At 33.5% G+C, this 25447-nt stretch overlaps 1 protein-coding gene across 4 annotated transcripts; it reads left to right on the forward strand.

The window, feature by feature from the left end:
- Nucleotides 1-7881: 7881 nt before the first annotated feature.
- On the forward strand, nucleotides 7882-25332 carry LOC110660530 (uncharacterized). Of its 4 annotated transcripts, none has more exons than XM_021818874.2 (14): nucleotides 7882-8067; nucleotides 8692-8797; nucleotides 9317-10243; nucleotides 10740-10840; nucleotides 10928-11042; nucleotides 11294-11371; nucleotides 11509-11601; nucleotides 12184-12267; nucleotides 16255-16353; nucleotides 17035-17097; nucleotides 17466-17496; nucleotides 18605-18651; nucleotides 24517-24575; nucleotides 24939-25332. In XM_021818874.2, exons 2-14 carry the CDS (start codon nucleotides 8750-8752, stop codon nucleotides 25171-25173), a joined length of 1980 nt encoding a protein of 659 aa, XP_021674566.2. In that variant the 5' UTR covers nucleotides 7882-8067; nucleotides 8692-8749; the 3' UTR covers nucleotides 25174-25332. The 4 variants fall into 4 exon arrangements, with proteins under 4 accessions (XP_021674566.2, XP_021674565.2, XP_021674567.2 ...); XM_021818873.2 differs by having other exon boundaries at nucleotides 8695-8797; XM_021818875.2 differs by lacking the exon at nucleotides 7882-8067 and adding an exon at nucleotides 8123-8586 and having other exon boundaries at nucleotides 8695-8797.
- Nucleotides 25333-25447: the final 115 nt, after the last annotated feature.

Genomic DNA, 25447 nt, shown 5'->3' on the forward strand with positions numbered 1-25447 from the left:
CCTGTTGGTACAGGATACCTAAAGTCTAGGCCAGTTAATTTACTATAATTAATTCTACAAGACCTAAAAAATTGTAATTCAAAATTATGAGTAATCATAAGACATAGGGTAACAACTTTTATGAAGAACATTAGACTTAAAAGTGGCTGTAACATGTCCAATTAATTAGACAAAGATTTACTCCAGAATCTGCCTGAATGTGGACCCAGGAAGAGACCATGAACCAGTTATGGTTATTTGACCATAACTTGAGTTTTAAAACTTCAAATGACATGAATCTAAAAGGAAAACAAAGACAAGACATAGAGGAACAACTTCCATGAAGGAAGTGTGGTCAAACAGTGGCCACACCTTAACCAATTTGTTAGGTAAACTTAAGACATCAAATCTGGACCTTGAGAAATGTTCATAGAATGACTTGTTATATGATATGAAGTGAATCAAAATGAATTGTTAAACATAAAAGTGACATGAATATGCATGTGAGACTTATGTTCCCATCATAAGTAATATGAAAATAATATTAAATACAACTAGCACATAATATGAAATTATAAATACTTAATAACATTAATTTGCCTAAAGTATACCTAGACTTATTTCTATAGCATGGATCGATTGGTATACCAATTAGGAATTACATATTGCAGTACTACCCATAGGAATAATCATTGATAGACAATATATGTCTGATATGATTATTCTACAGGCTTTATGTCTGCCCGTTAGCCATTGTGTCTAATTTTATTTCTGGCTTTATGCCTACCCGCTAGCCTTGTGCCTGATATGACAGATGTATACATGTTAGACATACGGATGTTTAACTAGTATACTCCCGTGTATCCAGTATTTATAGTTTATTATAGGTTACTTGGGCACAGATATCAGTAATACACTTTAAATTTAAATAATTACATGAAGAGATCACAGATATGAGTAATAAGACTGAACATGGAGTATATGAACAGAAAAGATCATGATTAACTTAATTGCTTCCAAAGCTCTATAAACATGTAAAAAACTATAAACTCATGAAATCAATATTTCTTTATAAAGTTATATGTGGAATAAATATTTCAATTATTTAGTTATTTTTATTTCAAATTATTATACTAGTAAGCAGAAATGCTTAGCGCGATATATTGTTTCCTCGCGTAGGTACAGGAGACCACCACCACCAGTAGCAGTATTGGTAAAGCACCGATAGAGGCTTGACCAGATCTGCTACAGTACCAGTGTCACCTCAGCAGTCCGTTTTGGTAGCGCTCATGTATATTTAGGTTTTTGCATTTCGGTTATTGTATGTAAGTAAACTATATACATCATTTTCTGAATATAAATAAATTGTAAATTATTGTATACAAATTTTATATGAATGTATGAAGTTTATATGAATGAAATCAAATTTATTTTCTTAAAAATTATATGAGCTATGATATGATATAATGCATGGAAATTGATATAAGCAACGAGATGATGTATGAGAATATAAAATAGATATAAAATGTTTTTAACAGGTAACAGTGGAATCTGCCATACACTGAATAAAATAAAAGAGACTCTGTCTGGATCTCCATAAAGAATGAAAAAAAATTTTTTTTACACGTAAGATAATATAATTAAATAGACATTAAATTAATATTGTACATGACAAGATAGGATAGGGTACTCTGGCACCGAATGTAGCACACTTTGTTCGACTACACTGTAGACGGATGAGGGGTGTTACACTTGGGTCAGCATAAAGCCGCTAAAGTCTGTAGTAAGTCTAACTGTTCTAGCCCAACTGTAAAGCCCATACTCTAAGTCCCATTTCAAGGAATCAGCCCATACTCTAAGTCCCATTTCAAGGAATCAATCGGACAGAGTTTAGCCATAACCTGGGCTATCTAACGGGGAGTTTTTATCTCACTCTACCTGTAATCACATAATACATCAAATTAGAGAGCTCAGCTCACCCTCACAATCCTCAATCAATCATATAATCAAATGGAAGCTCAACTCCCTCATCCTTAGAAAAATCCATCTCATACATTCAATATATCCATAAAAATTAAGTTACTGGTTTCTATAAAAAATAAATCATTATAGTGCCACAATTAAAAATAACTCAAGCACATGCAGAGTCCTATATTTTAAATTGAGAAAATAAAATACAAGGAATGACTGCTGATAAATCTGCGAGAAAGGAAGCAAGTTATTCTGAAAATAAACCCTCCTTTAGCCTAGAAAAATAGGGTAAACAGGAGTAAACGTTCAACTCATAGAGTAAGATATTGATTCTAAATACAATTTCTATAACTATCTAGGGCTAATGGATCCCTAAGGATGAAATGCAACATATATCAGCACATTCAACTAAGTTCAAACAATATTCGCATGAAAAGTAATTTGGAGCACTCATACACTGGAGCATCACATCAATTAAATATATATATATATATATATATATATATATATGGAAGCTGATCATCTACACAGCTCTTTTAATTCCAACCTCTGCCAGTGAGATCAACTCGAGCTGGACTTTCTTTTAATAATCCAAATGCAAAGGTCAGTGAGATTAACTCAAAGTCGTACTCACTCCAACTTATCACAAAAGGGACCGAGCCCCAAACGAGACTAGCTCAAGTTAATCTGCCCATCTTACCTATATCCACTACCACACGTTATGTACGCCAACACATGCACACAGCTCCAAATTACACTAAGGCAACACTCATATTAATTTCATCAAATAATAATACAACACAAAGCATGCCTATAATAGCTATATACTTATAATTATAAGTGAATGCATGAACATGCCTATGTATAATAATATTGAAATTATAAATAAAATCAATATCTACTCACAGTACACCGGGAATCACTGTGATGGTTGAGTGGAGGTAGAGGGCTGACCCTGATCACCTAAACAATTATATTATATTTTTATCAGTACTAACTTTAAAACAAGATTTTAAAGAGATAAAGACGTCTTAATTTATGCCAGAAATCTAACAGAATTTTCCCTGTACTTAGGATCTATCCAACCAGCAAAGTAGTTCAAATCACACTTCTAAAATCACAAGTCTCAAACCCACATCTCAACAACATCACATGGCCCCTCCTGGACCCTCCAAACTAGGCAAAACTCACATACTTAGAAAATTTAGTTATAGTCCTTAAAACTGACATTCTATAAAAATCATTCAAACTAGCTCTAAAAATTCTAAAATTTTGCCCCATGGTCTTTAACAATGCTATAAGGCTATTGCAAAAGGAATTACAAATTTTTGGCTACCCACAAATATTTTATGAATTTTCATTCTAAACTCAACCTTAAGTAAAATGGAGTATTTGGAGTTCAGATTTACCTATGCCAATTCTCACACTTAAAACACATTCGGGACATTTGAAAATGGTGGAAAGCACTGTAGTGTTGACCCGCTTCCGAAGTGAGTCCGACAGGTCGTGTGTCTGGCCTTAAAATGGAGTTCTGATTACTAGTAAAATTTCCTCGAAATGAAAATATCTACGCAAAGCTCACAACACCAGAAGTTGGAATATAATTTTTATTTAAAAATTTGGGATATTATATTTTTCCCTTTTTACAGAAAATTCGTCCTCAAATTTTACACAAGGCAGAACAATAACACTGAGTTACATACTAAACAAGTATGGGTACTTATTGTGCATACTCTGACTCCCAAGTGCATTCCTCTACAAAACTTTAAGCATAGGGATCTATTTTGATCAAAGCTATCTCATCTGATTGTCTACTATAGCTATTGGCTGCTTCTTAAAGGTCAAGTTCTCATTCAATTCCACTGTATCTGGTTATAGTACATGAGAAGGATTGGGAATATATTTCCTAAGCATGAAGATATGAAACACTAGGTGGACATAGAAAAGGTTTGGTGGCAACTCTAACCGGTAGGCTACTGCTCCCACTCTGTCTATGATCTCAAAAGGTCCTATGTAATGAGGTACTAACTTGCCTTTCTTTCTAAATCTCATAACCTCTTTCATGGGAGAAACCTTTAAGAACACATAGTCACCCACTGAAAATTCTATATCTTTCCGCATTGGATCTGCATAACTCTTCTGCCTGCTGAAAGCTATCTTTAAATATTTCCTGACTAAAGGAACCATCTCTAAAGTGTACTACACCAGATCTAAATCATGCACCTTCACCTCTCTAACTTTTGTTCAACACAGAGGGGACCTATACTTTCTGCCATATAATACTTCATAGAGTTCCATTCCAATACTAAAATGATAACTATTATTATAAGCAAATTCCACCAATGGTAGCTGATCATCCCATTGATCTCCAAAATCCAAGACACACATGCAAAGTATATCCTTCAATGTTTGAATTATCCTTTCAGACTGTCCATCTGTCTGTGAGTAAAAAGCTGTGCTTAAATTTAGCTGTGTGCCAAGTGATTCTCCTAGTTTCCTCTAGAATCGAGAAGTGAACTAGGGCCCTCTAGTAGACATTATGGAAGCAAGAATCCCATGCAATCTATCTCACGAATGTACAACCTTGTGTACTGAACAACAGAATATGTGGCCTGTATAGGTAAAAAGTGAGCTTACTTGGTCAGACGGTCCATAATTACCCATATGGATCATACCCTCGGGTAATACGAGGCAATACAGTTACGAAATCCATGGTGATCATTTTTCACTTCCACTCTAGGATGAGAATCAGCTTTCCTGGTGGCCCTTGATGCTCAAATCTTACTTTCTGACAAGTTAGGCACTTGGACACAAAGTATGCTATGTCTCTCTTCATACCATTCTACCAGTACCTATCCTTCACATTACGGTACATCTTTATAAATCCTGGGTGAACACTGTAAGGCGTATAATGTGCCTCCTGCATAATCTCATTTCTTAGGTTGTCCACATCTGGCACATATACCCTGGAGCCTTGCATAAGAATACCATCTCCATCAAACTCAAATTTACAATCTTCTCCTTGCTGTACCATTTCCACAATCAGCATTAGTTATGGGACTCTATGCTAGAAAACTCTAATTCTATCCCGCAGATCTGGCCAGTACTCTGTGCCAGTACTCTAAGTCCCATTTCAAGGAATCAACCGGACAGAGTCTTACCATAACTTGGACTATCCAATGGGGAGTTTTTAGCTCACCCGACCTATAATCACAGAATACATCAAATTGGGGAGCTCAGCTCACCCTCACAATCTTCAATCAACCATATAATCAAATGGGAGCTTACCTCCCTCATCCTCAAAACAATCTATCTCTTACATTCAATATATCCATAAAAATTAAGTTACTAATTTCTAAAGAAAATAGATCATTACAGTCCCATAAATAAAAAATAACTCTAGCACATGCAGAGTCCTAAATTTTAAATCAAGAAAATGAAATACAAGAAATGGCTGCTGATAAACCTGTGAGAAAAGAAGCAGATTATTTTGAAAATAAAATCTTCCTGTAGCCTGAAAAAATAGGATAAACAGGACTGAGCGTTCGACTCATAGAGTAAGATATTAATTTTAAATATAATTTCTATAACTATCTAGGGCTAATACATCCCTAAGGATGAAATGCAGCATATATTAACACATTTAACCAAGTTCAAACAATATTTGCACAAAGAATAACTTGGAGCACTCACACACCCGTGTGTTATATCAATCAAATATATATATATATATATATATATATATATATGGGAGCTGATTCCTTACATAGCTCTCTTAATTCCAACATCTGCTAGCGAGATCAACTCGAGCTGGACTTTCTCTTAACAATCCAAATGTGGGGGTCAGTGAGATCAACTCAAGGCCACACTTATACCGACTTATCACAAAAAGGACCGGACTCCAAGCGAGACTAGCTCAAGCCGATCTGCCTGTTCTACCCATATCGAGTACCACACCTCATGCATGCCGACACATGCACACAGCTTACCCTAAGGCAACACCCACATCAATTTCATCAAATAATAATGCAACACAAAGCGTGCCTATAATAGCTATATAAATATAATTATAAGTGAATGCATGAGCATGCATTGTATGTATAATAATAGTAAAATTATAAATAAAATCAATATCTACTCATAGTATACCGGGAATCATTGTGGTGGCTGAGTGGAGGAAAAGGGTTGACCCTAATCACGTAAACAATTATATTATTTTTTTATCAGTACTAACTTTAAAACAAAATTTTAAAGAGATAAAAGACGTCTTAATTTATACCGAAAATCTGGCAGAATTTTTTCTGCACCTAGGACCTACCTAACCTACAAAGTGGTTCAAATCACACTTCTAAAATCACAAGTCTCAAACCCACATCTCAACAACATCACATGGCCCCTCCTGGGCCCTCCAAACTAGGCAAAACTCACATACTCAGAAAATTCAATTATAGTCCTTAAAACTAATATTTTGCAAAAATCATTCAAACTAGCTCTTAAAAATTCTAAAATTTTGCCCTGCGATCCTTAACAATGCTATAAGGCTATTGCAAAAGGAATTAGAATTTTCTGGCTACCCGCGAATATTTTATGAATTTTCATTTTAAACTTAACCTTAGGTAAAACTGAGCATTTGGAGTTCGGATTTACCTATGCCAATTCTAACACCTGAAACACGTTCGAGACATCTGAAAATGGTGAGAAGCACAGTAGTGTCGACCCACTTTCGAAGAGGGCCCGGTAGCCCGTGTGTTTAGCTCGAAAATGCAGTCCCGATTGCTAGTGTAATTTCCTCAAAATGAAAACACATACGCAAAGCTCACAATACCAGAAATTAGAATATAATTTTTTTAAAAAAAATTTGGGATGTTACAATAATAATGTGGTATTGGATTATTTATGTTAATTCAAAATTCATGGCAAATTTGAAACCAGCCAAATCAATTAAGAAATAAGAATCATAACTACTTTAATACTGAACTAAAATTATGACCGAATCTGAATTAGTGTCTATTTGGTTTAACCGTTGAATGCAGCTGATAACTTTTAGCTGATAACTATTACTGTTAGCTGATAGTTGATAACTGGTAGCTGATTTATGTTAAATATTTGATAAAATTATATTTAGCTATTATTGTTGATACGTGAAATGACTAATAAAGGTATATATCATATAATTTATTTTATTATTGAAATAAATATAAAATTATAAATTTATTATATCATATAATTTATTTTATTATTAAATTAAATATATAATTATTAAATTAATATATTATATCATTTATTATATTATTAAAATAAATATATAATTATTAATCTATTATATTATATTATTTATTTTATTATTGAAATAAGAAAATAATTAAATTCGTTAAAAAAATAATTAAATAACTTTAAAAATATAAATAAAATAATAAAGTAATTATTGTTAATAAAGAAAAAAACTTATAATTAATTTTAAGTTTTTAATATAAATAAATATTTTATATTTTATATTATTAATAAAAATATTTTATCAAGGCTTAATATGTTAAAATTATAAATAAAAAAGATAAAATTATAAATAATATTAATTTTTAAATTAAATAAAAAAATATAATTAAAATAAAAAATAAAATAAAATTAATTACCAACTAATAAGAAATAATTTTAAAAATAGAGCTAATATAAATTATAGTTAACAGGTGACATATCAATTATTCATTACCACCAACTTTATTTTTTTTAAACTTAACACAAATACTCTAAATATCTATTCAAATGTCTATTACCTATCAACCTTATGCAACACAACAGGTGAATCAAATAGTTCGAACCCACAAAATCTAAGCGGTTCCGTTTCTCCTCCAAGTGCCAAGGAACCGCCAGTCCCGGGCCTTGGCCGGGTCTATTTGTAAGGATAGTGATATTGATATATTTGCAGAGACTGAAGTTGAGCAATTAGCAGCAAATCCAAATGTTGGTCCCACCAGAGAGAAACGAGTGGCGAAGAGCAGCCAAATGGGTGAAGCTAACGGCAGCAGAATGCCACACGTTCTCTTCTCACCTATCTTATATGTATTCTTCTCATTGGACAGATGGCCATACAACAACTGATATTCAATTGCTGATTCTCTTGTAAGAAAAGGATTCAAACCCGTTAATCTTTTTACTTAAATGTTAAGTTTGTAAACAATTCTGATTCTTCAATTCAGTAACGATTGAATTTCAAGAAAGTCATATGGAGAATTGTTTTTTAGCTTATGAAATTGAACTGGGTTTTCTTTAGTTTGGCTTAGTTTATAATGTTATACAACTTATATTCTGTAACTATATGATCTCTACTTGCTTTCTCACATTTTAAAAAAACCCATTTGAACAACTGATCTTATCATCTTTAATTCACATGGGTTTGGTTTAATTTTGATTATTTTGATCAATATACATTGCTTTTACTAAGGAATTTTTCTGAGTTTAGTTTAGTTGTGCTCATTGTGGTCATTATTTTCCTTCATTTTCTTTTGAACTTTTGAAATCTCGTATTTTTGTTTGCATTGTTGATTAGTTTTATCAAAACACAGCTTCTTATGGGCTTAGGATTAATTTTGAAAAAGTAAAATTGAAAATTGATTATAGTGTTGTAAATTCTCATCATAGGTTAGTTTTAGCTCATTGCTTTTACCTTTTTCTTTTCCTTTTTCTTTTTAGCTATTTGAGAGATGTCACTTTGTTGAACTTTGTTTACTTCATTTGGTTTTTAAGCAGAGAATGGGAGCTTGGTGAAGTATTCTTTTGGGTTTCATATTGAGTTGACACAAAAATGATGCCTGTTTGCTCGGTCACCCCGTGTTCTTCTTCTCATCCTCAGGTAAGATTTCACTTTTTATGTGTCTGCCTCTGTAATTTAACTTATGTTTACTGTCAATATTACTTCATTTATGGTTTTATATTATGTTTACTTGAATTGCTGCTTTCATACGATTTCCTCAAATCCAATTAAGTTAGGCAGTTGTGTATACTTGTCCTAAAGCTGAGAAAACCTTCAAATTTTTTTCAGAAAGTGTAGCTGGTTGTCTTCTTTATGGAAGCCTATATAAAGTAAATAGTGCTTATAGTTCACTGTGGTTCTCCAAATTTAGTTCAAATTCTTTAACTGTTACTTGTCATATCAATTTATGTTCTATCAGTGTGAAAATTTATTGGCATCTTTCTGTGGCATTGACACTCTTCTTTTGTGCTTGTGCACATGTTCTTTATTAAGGTCCATTCGCTAAGATGTTATCTCGATCAATGGTCAATGACGGTTACTTTTCTTTCTTAACCATGCTCCACTTCCAAGTTTCTAATTAACATTTTATTCACAAATTTGAAATTGCAAATGCTGCAGATTTCAGTCCATGGAGGAATGCGACTCTTTTGTCCACATTGGAATGATTCTGAATCCAGATGTATTGCAGAAGACAGAGTTGTTTTCGGCTTTCCCAATGGAACTTATCAGCAAAGAATTTCCTTTAAAACTCAAGCTGCAAAATCTTCTTACTTCATTTTCCTTGAAAGAAATGAACAATCAGTACCCATGGGTTTTACTGAAAATCATTTCTGCATAAATGAATTAAATGATATTAAATGCAAGTTATACAATGAACTGGACCTTAAGCGAGGGGATAAAGTGGAATATGTGGAAAGTTATAGCATATCTGATGTAGAAGAGGGACTAATGGACTTTACTGACCAGTCAACAGAAAATGCAGATAGTTTAACAGGACCAGTGGAACCTGATATCTCGTCAACTAGCGCTATAAAACTAGAGAATCCCAGCATAGAATCTGACTCCCTGGATATGGATAATGATTCATTATCCAGTGTGAAGGCAAGTTTTGATGATTTATTTGATGGGGTTAGGGACTCCATCAACACTTCTGTGAATGAGGGAGAAAATCTATTGAAAAGCTCACTAGATACAATTACTTCATCGATAACATCAATTACAAAAAGTGCTTCTGAAGCAGTGGATAATGCCTGGACTGGGGTGTTTTCAGCTGTAGATCAAACAAGAGAATCAGCTGGAAATAGATTGAATAGCTTCTCAAGTGATTTGAAGGAAGCCACAATTAAAGCAACAGTCAGTTCTGTTGATGTGTTGAGAGGCACAATTATTGCAATGGAAGACTTGATAGCAAAAGGGGCTTCTCTTGTTGTTTATTGTTATGGATCTGCCAAGGGACTACTTCCTCCAGAGATCAGGGATGCACTAATTTTTTCTGAAGAAAAAGGGGCACAAATATTGAGGCCCATTGGTACATCTTTTCAGCAGGTATACTTATATGGGCGCACATTTTTCTTTAATGGGCAAATATATTAAATGATTCAGTGGCAGCCTTCTGTAATGATCTTCTTTTTCCATTTGGTGCATTGATTTAATGGCAGTTTTCGATCATGATATGCTTATGCCATCCGATACATTGAATGAAATGCAAAAAAATAAATTCCTCTCTCTCTCTCTCTCTCTCTCTCTCTCTCTCACACACACACACACACACACACACACACACACACACACACACACACACATTCTTCTCATTCTTGGTAAGATTCTGACCTAGGATACATTGATGTCAATATATTTTTGTTGACGTTGGAACTCCTTTTGTCGGACCCATCAGTCAATGTTTTAGATATCCAGAATTTTTTGTTGAAAAATCATTGTAGAAATCAACAGTATCCTTGTCTGTAAAACAATATTTGCTCAATTCTGAACATGCTGAAGTTGTCTTCCACTAATAATACTGAATTTCACGCCTTACAAGCAGATTTATTTTGCTGTTGAGGAATTGGAGAAAAATCTTGGCTTGGATCCTAATGATCCAATTGTTCCATTCTTTCTTCTCGTTGGAACCTCGGCCACTCTTTGGTATGGATGTCCTTTTGTGCATGAAATAATTTATTTATTTAATCTGTTTTAAAAGTGAAACTTGAATTTTTTATCAGATTCGTGCAGGATTTTTTATTGGGTGTGGGCTTATGGTGGTTACTCTGGAGATTTATCTCCTCAGTTAACTTTAGATCTATTGACCGGGACAGAGAATGCTGTTCTCATTGATGTTCGGCCCGAGGCAAGAGATTGTAAATTTTTCTGGCCATTTGTTTTGTTCGGTTGACCGTCTAAAAGTTTGAATTTCTCCATTAGAGTGCCTAAAGCCAAACAAATTCTCCCACTGTTTTTAATTTTGGTTCTACTCAAGGGTTTCTCCTTTCTCGAACTCTGCTCTATAATAGCTTACTTTTAATGATATAGCTGATGCCATCTTCTTATTTTAGTTTTTACTAGCACTAAAATTTGGTGTTGGGCATTGCCTTTGTCAAGGTCCTGAGAGAAAGAGATGGCATTCCTGATATTCGACGAACAGCTCGGTTTCGCTATGCAAGTGTAACTCTACCAGGGGTTAGTTTACATTTACAGTACTATATGAGGAAGGATTAATTTTTGAACAATAATTGTACTGCTATGTAAGACAACAATGATGTTATTGGAGTTTGGCTGTATTTCTTTTTGGAAATCTTACATTTGACTTCATCCAGGTTGATGAACCACTGCAAAAATTGTTGAAGGGTGGCAATGACATAGACAACACCTTAATTGCTGCAGTTATTCAAAACTTGAAAGCTGTTCAGGTATATAGCTTTAGGTTTTGACATCACTGTTCTTTTTATATATGTTATTGTTTTTAAGCTTTCTGAAAAGTGACAAAAGTATTTTTCCCTCCCTTTTTTGGTCTTGGGGGCATGTGGGTGAGTGTGTGGAAGTCTTAGGACTTCATCTCACCAAACTGTGTGTTGTAATCAGGGGCATGAGAAAATATTTTTAATGAATCCTTCTCTAATTACAGAATCCTTCATTCCATTTCATGGTCTTGTCTGAAGGGAAGGGATAACTAGATACATGCTGCAACTGTCCAAATGAAATACAATGAGAATTTCTGTAGAAGGTTTAGATAATTTAAGTGTTTAAAGCATCTTAATGAAATTAATTATTCTGATACTTTTCCTGTAATTTTGAATGGTGGTTCAAAAGTATGTACCTAGTGCTCTAGAGAACTAGAAGATTTTTATAGGAAATGTATTTTGGACAATTTAACATATTAAAAAAATGAATACAGTAGGGTCCTACTTTTTAACTTTTGTGAGTTTTCTACGTTTGAATCTGGCTTTCAGAATGTTGTCTCAGAATTTTATTTTTTTCTCTAATGCTTGTAGGACAGGTCCAAGGTCATAGTTATGGATGCTGACGGTATCTCTTCCAAAGGCATTGCAAGATCCTTGAGAAAACTTGGGGTTAAGGCAAGTATTTCCAAATCTCTACTTTTCTTTTATACCATAAGTAGATAAGCATTTAGGTGAGTCCAAAACAAGAAAAGGAGAAAGTGAATTCCACTTATATAACCTTCATTATGTGTGTTTGCTAATATGGAGCATAATTGAAACTTCATTAAGCAGTTAAATTGATTTAATAGTTGTTTGTTAGACTTGGGGATGAATGACTTAAATAACTCTAAAATGCCTTATGCTTCTAACAGGTATTTCTTTTAAGCCAAACCTAGTATGCATGATGCATACAAGGGTTACTCAAGAAATATAAAAAGAAAACTGAAAAACAATGAAATACAAAGAAAGAAAACAAACATATTGTTGAAGTTGAAGTTAAGATTATTCTAAATTAGTGAATTGGAGCAAAGAATAAATGGTCTTTGCAACTTTGAATAGGCTTGGCCTCTGGTTCGGTTTGGCTTCGAGCAGGAACCAGCAGTTCTGGTTCATGGAACAAGGGGGTTCTAGCCAGTTGCAATTCTGGTTATTGGAACTGGTGGGCTTGTTCGGTCCAATTTCAGTTTAGTTCTAGTTTCAAACGAGCTGAAAATGATTTTTTTAAAAATTTTTACAAAAAATAAAAGTTTTCTTTTTGGACCATAAATATTGTGCATTTTTTTTTATTGCAAAGAAATGGAAAAAGTTACATGTATATGTAAATATTGGAAATAAAAAATACATATAATTTTTTTGCAGCTGGTTCCATTAAAAGCTAATTTTTCCTTTTAAATTTAGGCAAATTACCTTATATTAATTGGTTTTATTTCCTTTTTTATATTACTTTCCGATATTTATGTTAATTGTATTAATTTTCTATTTCTTTAGTTATATTATAAATATAAGTAATTAATATTGTTAGCCTCATCAACTCCAATGAGCTTGATTTTGATCATCACAAAACCCAATGAACTTAGTTTAACCCTTGTGCATAGTGTTTAGTGACTCTTGTGTAGGGTGTGCCTTGAAAGAGTTTGATGGAAGGGACTTAAAATTGAAGTGGAAGCACCTAAAGTAGAATATCATCTTGTATAACACAAGATGAATCAAAATCAAGGAAGAGAGAATAGAATTTGGTCATATAGGTCAAATGTAAGGGATTAATGAGACTTTTTGCCAAAAGATGAACTATATATATATATTTTTTTAATTCAAACTTTTGGATATCATTTTTATCATATTTCTAAGGTTTTTGAGTGGCCAAAATAGTTTTTCTAAGTGTTCTACGAAAATCCAAAATCTTGAAGTTCAAATCAGACAGTAGTGAAATTAGTTAGCTACTTTAAATGTTAATTTTATCAGAAACCAAATTAGCTACCTAACTTTAGCCTGCCTTACTTTTAGCTACCTAATTCTCACCTGGACAACATTTTTAGCTACCTAATTTTGATCACCCCTGTCTGAAATCAGTTTGCACAATTTTCTATGGACCAACGGCTAGTTTTTCAAAATTTTCTAGCTGTTGGACATATATTTGATTTGATTCTTTCACCCTTCAAACATGCCTATATAAGGTTTCATTTACTACCTTTCACCATGAAAGCATTTCAACTCTAAGAGATTTATTGTAATCATTTATGAGCTTTCATTCTTGAGCTTCATTTTTATCATTGTTATATCATTGGCAAATCTTCTCTCTAACCTTAATAGCTCTTCAATCTTATATTTATGAGTGAATGAGAGTGATTCTTATAAACCAAAACATATTTATAGTTCTCAAGCATCTTATAGGCTTGAAGTTGAGTGTTCTTGTGAAGAAGAACTTGTAAAGGTTTCAAGCACCTAGTAAAGGCTTGTGAGACTGTAAAAGGCTTGTCTTTTGCCCATTGAAAAGAGCATTTAGTGGACAGTGACTCTCAAAGAAGTTCTTTGAGGAGTGGGTGTAGGCTTGGAGGGCCGAACCACTGTAAAACTATTGTGTTTGATCTTCCTCTCCCTTAACTCTTTCATTTCAGCACTTTGATTACCTTTATTGTTGTGATTCTGTTGATACATTTTCTGAAACTGCTGAAATTGAAGTATATTGAGTTGTAACTTTGTCACTGAGCTTGAATATAAAAGGCATACTTGGCTTGGTTAAAGTGTGATTGTTTGTATATTGTCTCTTGAGCACATTTAACTCACTCAAAAAGTAATATTCACACACTTTGTTTGTCTAGCATCAATTTTTCATAAGTGCGTTGAGTAAGGGCTAAAAAATTGTTATCCAATTCACTCCCCCTTGACCATTTTTTTGGGACAATAAGTATGTATTTTTCCTTAATTGAATCGATTCACTTTATTTATTAATGCTTTAATATTTTCCTTAATTGTTCTTATCAAATTTCTTTACTTATAATTATAACAATCAAAATTTTTTCTTTAAATATAAATAAATTGCCTTAATTATATTACAAGTTATAATTGATAAAAAAATATCACTTATATATCAAATTTCTGTTATTTTTAATTTATTTGCAAGGGGGTTATTACATGGCCCGTCCTAGGGACATGCCACAATATTTTTTTTTTCCAAAATTTTTTTCAAATCCAGGCCAAACTGGACCAAACCAGCGGTTTCAGTTCTGTACAGTTCACAAGTTGGGGGGGACTGTAACTGCGGCCGCCCCCCCGGTGGTACCTGTTCTGGTCTGGGCTGGTCCTAACTGTGAACCGACAGAATGAAGATTGTAATAATGACTATTCAACTTTCCAACTGCAATCCCCACATTCTTGAATTTTTTCCATCTAAAGACAATGTAACATACAAAAGAGTACTCTCCAAGCCAATTTGATCTCTTTGCAAGTCACGATTTCCAACTTGCAGATAATTGTAGCTGATTCAGGCATAAACAAACCATTTCCAACTTGCAGATAATTGTAGCTGATTCAGGCATAAACAAACCAACTCCAACCAACAACAAAAACAATGCTTATGATTTCACTGCCATTGGAGCTGAAGCAATAGATCAGTAACTGTTTCTTCATTTGTCATGCACAAACAGAACCAACTCCTGTACCTAAATAGTTTTCATGAGGTTGTCAGTGGTAAGTCTTTTATCAAGGGGCTGCAGTGTTCAACTTGGAAATAGCGACTTTGGTCGTGGTTGATGCATCAGCACACCATATATTTTTCAAAAGGACCAAATAGCTCCAACATGCAAAACTTATAAAAAAAAAAAAAAACTTAATGCCGTATTTACTATTAGCAATAAAATTTTGACACACTATATCACTGGTGGTAAAAACCTTGTATATAATGCATTTTATAACTGTTTGACCTTCCCTTTATGGTTTTGTACCATCTGATATTCATTCTCCTTCAGCTGAGATCCTTGACAATTACCTTTTTTTTTTTTTAATGATTCATAGTCATGAGGAACTGATGAAATAATAAAAATCTCAATTTTGATAAGGCAAAGTAGTCTTAGTATTTTTTAATTAAGTCATCATATTACTAGTCTAACGATGTAATTGTACATAAATTTCAAAGGAGCCAGGTCAATTTATATCTTCAAATATATTTTTATTACTTTGAAAAATTAAATGCTAGGGAAAACCCATGTTCATTCTAGTAATTCCCGCCCAAGATAGGTTTCACGTGAGAGTTCTGGCTTCAAGATCAATAGAGGACCACTTCACGAAGTATATTATTAGTTCATCTAGCTTATATGTTGACCTGTTTGTGTAAGTAGCAATACCTTAATGTTCAATCTCTTTTTAGTTAGATTAGTGATCTCAGTTGTCTTGTGGAGTGAACATGGGGTGGTAATTGTTGTTGTGTGTGGCTGTGTATATGGCTTATGAAGTGAAACTTTTCATACTTTAATACAAGATATAACAGTAGAAAATTTTCTAGCTAGACAAATCAGTGGTATTGGGACTTGCTTGGGCAAGAAAATTTTCCACTTTCATGTTGTTAAGCTGGATTTATAAGAAAAAGGAGCACATTACTAATTCTTTGGTTAATATTGACCATGACAGAGACCATACTTGGTCCAAGGCGGCTTCCAGTCTTGGGTGAAACAAGGTCTTCGAATCAAGGAACTTAAACCTGAGACAGCACTAACTGTACTGAATGAGGTATTTATTGCATTGCTACAGTATATTCTCTTTAATTACAATTCCTTTTTGACGTATTTTTGGAGAAAATCAGTGTGTTTTCTATTGAATAAATCTTTGTACATGTTCTTATTTATATACAAGTGTTCTACTCTAACTAGAAAACTAAGGTACAATAGGAAACAATAATTACAATAGGAAAAGTAATCAACAAACACCTAATAATCTGCTATCACAACAGAATCGGGATTCCAACACTTCTAATGATCATTCATCTATTTTCAATGAGTTATGCTACATGTTATGTATGACATCACATGCACACTTCATCAGCGCGGATAACTGATCTAATGTTAACATCAATAATATGAAAACTTTTAAAAGTATGTAACTCTTATGATCATTCAGAAAGCTCAATGAATTTGAAAGTTGTTCAAGTTTTAGTGTACCAAAACAAGCTTACTTGAAGTATCAGGAAACCATCTGAGAGAAAAAAAGATTGTTTTGCTTGTAAGTAGATTGTGATGACCATAGGGTTAAAACTTCATTTAACCTATCGCTAACAGCAGCCACCCTTTATTCAATATGCTTTGCTAGTATGTGCCATTTCTTTCATGATTTCAATGTACGTTGGTTCTTGCCTTTTTCTGTCTGAATCTGAGTTTTCACCTTACAATTGCAAGAAATTGTTTTAATTTTCAGGAAGCTGAGGCAATACTAGAAGATCTTAGTCCTTCTCCAGTGCAAGTCCTTGGGTATGGAGTGGTAAGAATCAGGACACTGTTAAGTTTAGCACTATGATTAGCAGTCTTCTATGATGTATCATGCACGTAAACAGTGGAAACATGTTTTTCTGGAAGTTCTGTTCAAATGATAGAGAAAAAAGAAGGGATATGGGTAGTTCTTTTTATTTCAAATGAGTTCTTCTCTGTATGGTCTAGATATGAGCTTATATCAATTTTAGATTCTTCTCCTGGGAGATCTGTTTTTCAAGTAACTAAAAGTAGATTGGAATTGGATCTTATTTGCATATAGTCTACATCATTAATCCATATTTTGGAGTAGTTTTACTTGCTCATCATGCAAATTTCTAGTGCAATGTTCACTTATAAATGTATTTATTTAATGGACAGGGTTCTGTTGCAGCATTGTATGCATTACTAGGTGTGTATTTTTCTTCCTTTATGTATTCTAAGTTCTAAATAGAATGAAAAAGAAACTGAATAATAGACCAAACTACACTTTGATCTCTAAATGCATGCCAATATGTATAATGCCTGTCTTGCCAACTTCTTTGGTGCAGGTGATGTCCATAGTAATTTCGATTAGTGATCACTTACAAATTGTATTTTTAAGTCATTAAGCTTGGCTTTTTATTTATGGGAGAGTATGTTTTGGAGATACATTTCTTTTTCGTTGTGGTTAAAGAATTGAAAGAAGTATGAATGTTATCATGTATATTATGTTACAAAAAAAATTACTATATTAATTAATTTTTTATTTATATTAAATTAACATTTTTAATTTTTATGAACATATTATGTTAAATAAAATTGAAAATAAATTGTCACATAAATATGCTTTACATACCACGTAAATATAATTAGTGTACCTCAAACCAAATTTGTGTATCAATTGAACATAACCCTATGTATTCTATATTTTATTAAGTGGTGCCACCATCTGAGAGTACTGTGATCTAGGTAACTATGGTTGTATGCCAAAAACACAACAACATCTGTCTGGGGTAAAGAATGTGGCAATTTTTTGTCCAAGCAAGGATTTTCTTGGTTTCTTTGGGTGGGATGGCAAAGGCAGTATTATAAATGGCTTTATTTTGGAAATTTTTAGTTGTGGTATGGGGAAATTTTTCTAATCAGCTACTGTTTTTGTAACTTAAATACTATACCTTTGCCATATTCTTAATTGGTCCCTGCTACGTAGAAATAAAAGACAATCACGTCTGAGTTAATTTACTCTTCTACATGTTTTTGAAATCCCATACACCAATTCAATTGCCATTTTTTGTGATACTTTTCTCCATATGTCAGATTTGAAAATTGACTTAAGTTGATTGAGAAAGCCCATAGATACATGGCTGACCTTGTCAAATTGTTAATTACCAGCAATTCTTGGTTGGATATTCATTTTGCCATTTTAATTTTCTGACTTTCCTTTTTCTCTCTGTAGACTTTGTTCCTCCGAAGTTCTTTTTTTTTTTTTTTTTTTTTAAATAATTCTTCTTGCCAACTAAGTATACACTTTATTTCAGAGTGGGAGAAGACATTACAACTTATTGGTGTTGTTGGCCTCACTCAGGTATTTATTCGTCTCTAGTAACAGTGCTGTGTTCAAAGTTTATATATATATATGTATACATATATACATTGGTTTATCTTTTTCTGTGTGACCTTGATATCTCTTAATTGCTAAATGTTAATGGTCCTGAGTTTTCATTTGATGAACAATATGGCTAGAATATGAGCAATGTCTATTAGCTGTAACATGGTCAATTTAATATGAGAATGAAGCAGGGTGTTGATAATTCACAAATCCATTGATTTATTCTGTATCCAAGATAATGTATTAGGAATTTAGGATGGTAAAGATGGTTATAGTTCTGTCATTTGTTTACATATCGGCTAAATATACATATTTGCCTCTTAACTAATTGAGAAATATCTATTATTGATGTAGAAAAAATAAAGAAGAATAAAGAACTAAGAGAAATCAATGACCAATCCTTGGAAAAGAAAACTAATTGTCAATAATTTATTTAATCTCAACAATGATCATAATCCAAAACTTGTCTAATAACAACAGAAACCCTAGGTCTTATTTATAGAATTAGGAATCCCAATTACGTTAGGATTTTAGAATCCTAATTCAATCCTAATTAGAAGTATTAAATTAAACTAAAATAAATTAGAAAATAGTAAAATTTCTAAATAAGAGACCTAATAAGATAAAAATTCTTAAATGATAAAACTTTTAAATTTTCTAATTCTACAGTGAGAATAATTCATGAATTTTATTTTCCTATATTGCATTATTATCCTTTGGTTAGAGAAAACTCGACCTCGAGTTTTGAAGTGTTGAAAGATCAAGAACCAAGTAAGGAGAACACACAATGTGATCTTCTTGGACGGTAGTAATAAGAATGACTGCATTAATTATAGACTTGCCTCTTAAAATTTTAATTTGTATTGAACCTTAAGTTGTTCTATTATTCATTGATGACCTTGCAAATCATGCCTATTAATTGAAAAAATAAAATTTAAATGATACAATTGATAACAAAAAAAGGTCGAAATACATAGTCAAATTTAGGTACAGGTGATCACGGTTCAGTTAACCAAACTGTTTAGCTATTCCTGAATCGAACCGTTAATATTGGTTAATTAGTTTCTCCTAGTCCAATTTGGACAGTTTTGAAGAATTTTTAGAAAGTGAAATTTAATTTAGAATATTCAATTTAAATTTCACCAAAAACATCTTTTATAATGGTCATTTTTAGTAAAACTTTACTTCTAATATCCATGGGGTGTGAAAAAAAATAAACACATAAAGAGAGTAACTTACAAAATATTTACCGTAGGGAGGTGTTTTTTACCATGTAGGACGAGAAGCAACTTAGATGCTATTTATAATAGCGTCCCGCTACCGTGGACAGTTTAGAAAACTATGAGTCATATAAGTAGCAACTAGACTGGCATACAACTCAACTTAACTCAACTAAGCCTTTATCCCAAAAATTTGGGGTCGGCTATATGGATTCGCTTTTTCCACTCTGAACGATTTTGAGTTAAATCCTCAGAAATGTGTAATGCTTCTAAGTCATGCTGTACTACTCTCCTCCAAGTCAATTTAGGTCTACCCCTTTTTTTCTTTCTATCCTCTAGCCTAATGTGCTCTACTTGTCTAACTGGAGCCTCCGTATGTCTACGCTTCACATGACCAAACCACCTCAATCTCCCTTCTCTCAACTTATCTTCAATTGGCACCACTCCTACCTTTTCTCTAATACTTTCATTACGGACTTTATCTAGTCTAGTATGGCCACTCATCCACCTTAACATTCTCATCTCTGCAACTCTTATCTTAGATGCATACGACTCTTTCAGTGCCCAACACTCACTACCATATAGCATAGCCGGTCGTATGACTGTACGGTAAAATTTTCCTTTTAATTTATTGGGAATCTTACGATCACATAGAACTCCCGTGGCACGTCTCCACTTCAACCATCCGGCTTTAATCCTATGACTAACATCCTCCTCACATCCCCATCTACTTGAAGGATCGAGCCTAGATATTTAAAGTGATTACTTTGGGACAGTGCCACTCCATTCAAACTAACTCCTTCCCTATCACCGCTTGGCCTTCTTGAACTTGCAATGCATGTATTCTGTCTTCGTTCTACTTAACTTAAAACCCTTTGACTCTAGAGTACTTCTCCAAAGTTCTAGCTTCCTATTGACTCCTTCTCGTGTCTCATCTATCAAAACAATATCATCCGCAAACATCATGCACCAAGGAATACTCTCTTGTATATGTTTCGTCAGTTCATCTAAAACTAATGTAAAAAGGTAAGGGCTTATGGCTGATCCTTGATGAAATCAAATTGATATCTGAAAATCTCTTGTATCCCCTCCTACTGTGCGTACAATAGTAGTTGCTCCTTCATACATATCTTTCAATACTTGTATGTACCTAATAGATACCCTCTTTTGTTCTAACGCATTCCATAAGACCTCTCTTGGAACACTATCATAAGCCTTCTCCAAATCAATAAAAACCATGTGTAGATCTTTCTTCCCATCTCTATATTTCTCCATCAAGCTTCTAATGAGAAAGATCGCTTCCATAGTTGAAGCGACCATGCATGAAACCAAATTGATTGAGAGAGATAGAAGTATCATGACGTAGTCGATGCTCCACAACTCTCTCCCACAACTTCATAGTATGGCTCATGAGTTTAATTCCCCTATAGTTTGAGCAACTCTGTATGTCTCCCTTATTTTTAAAAATAGGTACTAAAATACTCTTCCTCCATTCATCAGGCATTTTCTTTGAGTTTAGAATCTTATTAAATAATTTAGTTAACCATGCCACTCCCATATCTCCCAAATACTTCCACACTTCAATTGGTATTTCATCGGGTCCACAGGCTTTACCTACTTTCATTCTCTTAAGTGCTTCCTTTACTTCTAAAGATCTAATCCTTCTAGTATAATTTACATTCTTTTCTATTGTTCTATAATCTATATTCACGCTATTTCCATTTTGACTATTATTAAAGAGATCATTAAAATAATTTCTCCATCTTTCTTTAATGTCCTCATCTTTCACCAACACTTTTCCTTCTTTATCCTTAATGCACCTAACTTGATTGAGATCTTGACATTTCCTTTCTCTACTCCTTGCTAATCTATAAATATCTTTCTCCCTTCTTTAGTTCCAAGTTTCTCATATAACTTTTCAAAGGCACGTGCTCTTGCTTGGCTAATCGCCTTTTGCCTCTTTCTTTGCTATCTTGTACTGTTCATATGCCTCATTATTATCACATTTAGGTAATTTCTTATACCATTCCCTTTTTCTCTTCACTTCCTTTTGTACTTCCTCATTCCACCACCATCTCTCTTTTGAGGGTGGTCCATGTCCTTTAGACTCCCCAAGTACTTTTCTAGCTACTTCTCTAATCTTTGATGCCATCTGTATCCACATATCATTGGCCTCCATATCTAGCTTCCATACTTCAGACTCAGGAAGCTCATTTTTGAACTTCACTTGCTTTACTCCTTTGAACTCCCACCACTTTGTTCGAGCTACACTATTTCTTCTGACCTTACTTGAATTGTTCCTAAACTTGACATCCAAGACCACCAACCTATGTTGACTTGTTAAAGCCTCTCCTGGAATGACCTTGCAATCCTTGCATAGAGCTCTATTTGTCTTCCTGGTTAAGAGGAAGTCGATTTGGCTTCTATGTTGCCCACTTTTGAAAGTCACTAAATGCGACTCTATTTTTATAAAGTAGGTATTTGCTAGTATTAGGTCGTATGCCATAGCAAAATCCAGGATGCTTTTTCCCTCCTCATTTCGACTGCCAAAACCAAAACCTCCATGAACATTCTCATAACCTTGCCTATCACTTCCTACATGTCCATTCAAATCTCCACCAATGAAAACATTTTCTTCATTCGGTATGCTTTGCATTAAATCATCCATATCTTCCCAAAACCTTTGTTTACTCTCACTGTCTAGTCCTATTTGTGGGGCATAAGCACTAACTATATTTATTGTTTCTCCGTCTAGTACTAGCTTTACTAGTATAATTCTATCTCCTACTCTTTTCACAGCTACTACTGCGTCTTTCAATGTCCTGTCTATGATTATACCCACTCCGTTCTTGTTTCTCTCCTTTCCGGTAAACCACAATTTGTACCCTGAATTACCCACTTCCTTACTTTTCTCTCCTACCCATTTAGTCTCCTGAATGCAAGCAATATTCACCCTTCTCCTTTCCAAGGTATCCACAAGCTCCATTAATTTTCCTGTAAGTGATCCAACATTCCAAGTACCAACCCTGATCCTCCTCCTATCCTGCTCCTTCCTAATTGGTCTCCTTCTATGATATCTTCTATTATTTTCTATGTCTATCTTGTGTTCTGTTCCACTATTTATTCTATTATCTGTCCTATGGACTAACTTCTTTACCCACACCCGTCCATGATGTGGGAACCCTTGCTCACTTAACACCACACCCGGGCGCCGGCATGGCGCGTCGCTTTCGGTGAACGCCCTACACCCTTGCATATTTATCACTACACCCGGGCTCCGATGTAGCGCGTCGTTAGTAGAGGACGCCCCAACGTTTATATCATTTGAATCCATATCATAGGGTGTGACGAAATTTTTACGCTGGTTGTCACCTACCGCAACCCTCCTCCTTTATCCGGGCTTGGGACCAGCTAAGCGCAAACTACTTAGGCGGAGTTAGCAACTAGACTGGCATATTTAGAAAAAATAAAAAATAAAAAGACAATAATGAGGCAGCCACCTTCCTCACACAACTGACCAACAGAAATAAGATTGAGTGTCAAATTAATGGTATAATAACAGGAATGAAAGAATGAACTAAAACAGGTTGTAAAGAGAGAAGAGAGACCCCATAAACTAGAAATAAAAGTTTTACGGCTCTGATACCATGTTAGAAGAAAGAATACAAGTAATAAAGGAAATGATTGTGTATTTATCTGTGTCTTATTTACAGAGATATTACATCTATTTATATATGAGAATATGAGCTAATTTAGACAAAAATAATAATTGCTGTAATTATGCTAACAATATGAAAAAAAAATTATTCAAAAATTTTTCATAGGGGTCCTCAAACATTTTTTTATGTTTAAAAACACGTTTCTGGGAGAGTATCACTGCATTTAAAATTAATTCAACACGGAGGTAAGATGTGCATAGCATTTTCAATACTTAAATAATAATAATAATAATAATAGCATCTTCAATATATAGAAATGCTTCAAAAGAAGCTTGGATCAAGTTGTCCATGTTAGGGGAACGCTACTATAAGCAGCATCCAAGCTACTTTTTGTCTTTACTTCTTTCTACCTAGGAAAAAAAACTCCCTTTTCGCAAATATTTTGCAAGTCACTCTCTGTGTGTTTATTTTTTTTAAACCCACCTATTTGGAAAAAAGTCCAATATCCATTGCTATCTTTATCGAGTACGTGTAAATATATATTATCATTGTAACTTCTTAAAATTAATTATAAAGCATATTGAAATAGTAAGTTATAAATTTTTAAGTATCCATGGTTTGATAAAAGAATTCTTATTAAAAAAATTCATCTAATAAATTATGTATGATATTATGACTTTGGTTTGGTTAATTATCAATTTTGTAAATTAAAAATCATAATTTAGTTCATCAACTCAATTAACTAATTTTCTTTATATTGCTTTTCAGTTTTCATGTATGAAGCTTGTCCATGTTCCTAGTTGAAGCTTGATGCTAGATCCTAGATGCTCTGTCTAATGTTTTCGCCTTATTTCAAAATGGGAGCTCTAATTTATACTTGTTGGAGTAATAATTTATACATGCTGAATCTATTTTTAATGATCCCTGTGTTTCCTAATTGTTGGCTCTTCATACTCCACTAGAGTATTTATCGGCGAGTTGCTTCATATGAAGGCCCTGAGGATTTCAGGAAAGATGTGAGGTAAAACCTACTCCAAAAGTCTTGCCTATTTATGCTGCCATATGTTGACATGATTCAGTACAACATTGCATTTCATACCCTTGCTCATAAACAAAGTTTAAATACAACAACAACTACTAAGCGTTAATCTCAAAATAGTTAGAGTTAAACTATGTAGATCCTTTTTCGCCATTCAATTCCGTAAGACAAAACAAAGCTTATACACACTAACATTAATTTTTCTCTTTCCTTACCTTCTTTTTATGTGAAAATTGCAATATGTTTTTCAGATATATATATATATATATATATATATATATATATATCAATTATTAGGATTCTATGTTCTATGTATTTATTTATTTGTTAATTTATTGTTTGAAGGTTATTGCTTGCTCCTTTAAAAATTGGAGCTCAGGCATTTTCATGGGCTGCTGGAAAATTAGAAACCAACGGCATTGGACTCCCTACATCACCTTCATCTTTAGATGTTCAAAACCGGGTGCTTCAAGCTGCTGCAAAGCATGAATCTCAATCATCTGATACTGAAGAAGTTCAGAATCCATCTGCTGAATCATCGACTCCAATAAATGAGAATGTAGATTTTTCAGAAGCATAGGCATTGGAATTGGCCTTAAATAATCATTCCTACATTTGAGAATTGAACTAATCTTTCCAATGTATAAAGTGTAGTAATAAACATCCCACGGTATGACTTCTTTGAAATTGAGTTTTGCACTTTACATCAGATCAATCAAGCAAGTTTGTACATCTCAAATTTTTATTCCTTTTGATGAGGACAGAGACATAACAGTCATAAGCATACTTTTATGCACATGGCATTTGCAATGCTATGAATCACTCATATGTTCTCATATCATAACAGGAAGGGA

This window comes from Hevea brasiliensis, chromosome 9, assembly GCF_030052815.1.
Source record: "Hevea brasiliensis isolate MT/VB/25A 57/8 chromosome 9, ASM3005281v1, whole genome shotgun sequence".
Classification (NCBI taxonomy): domain Eukaryota; kingdom Viridiplantae; phylum Streptophyta; class Magnoliopsida; order Malpighiales; family Euphorbiaceae; genus Hevea; species Hevea brasiliensis.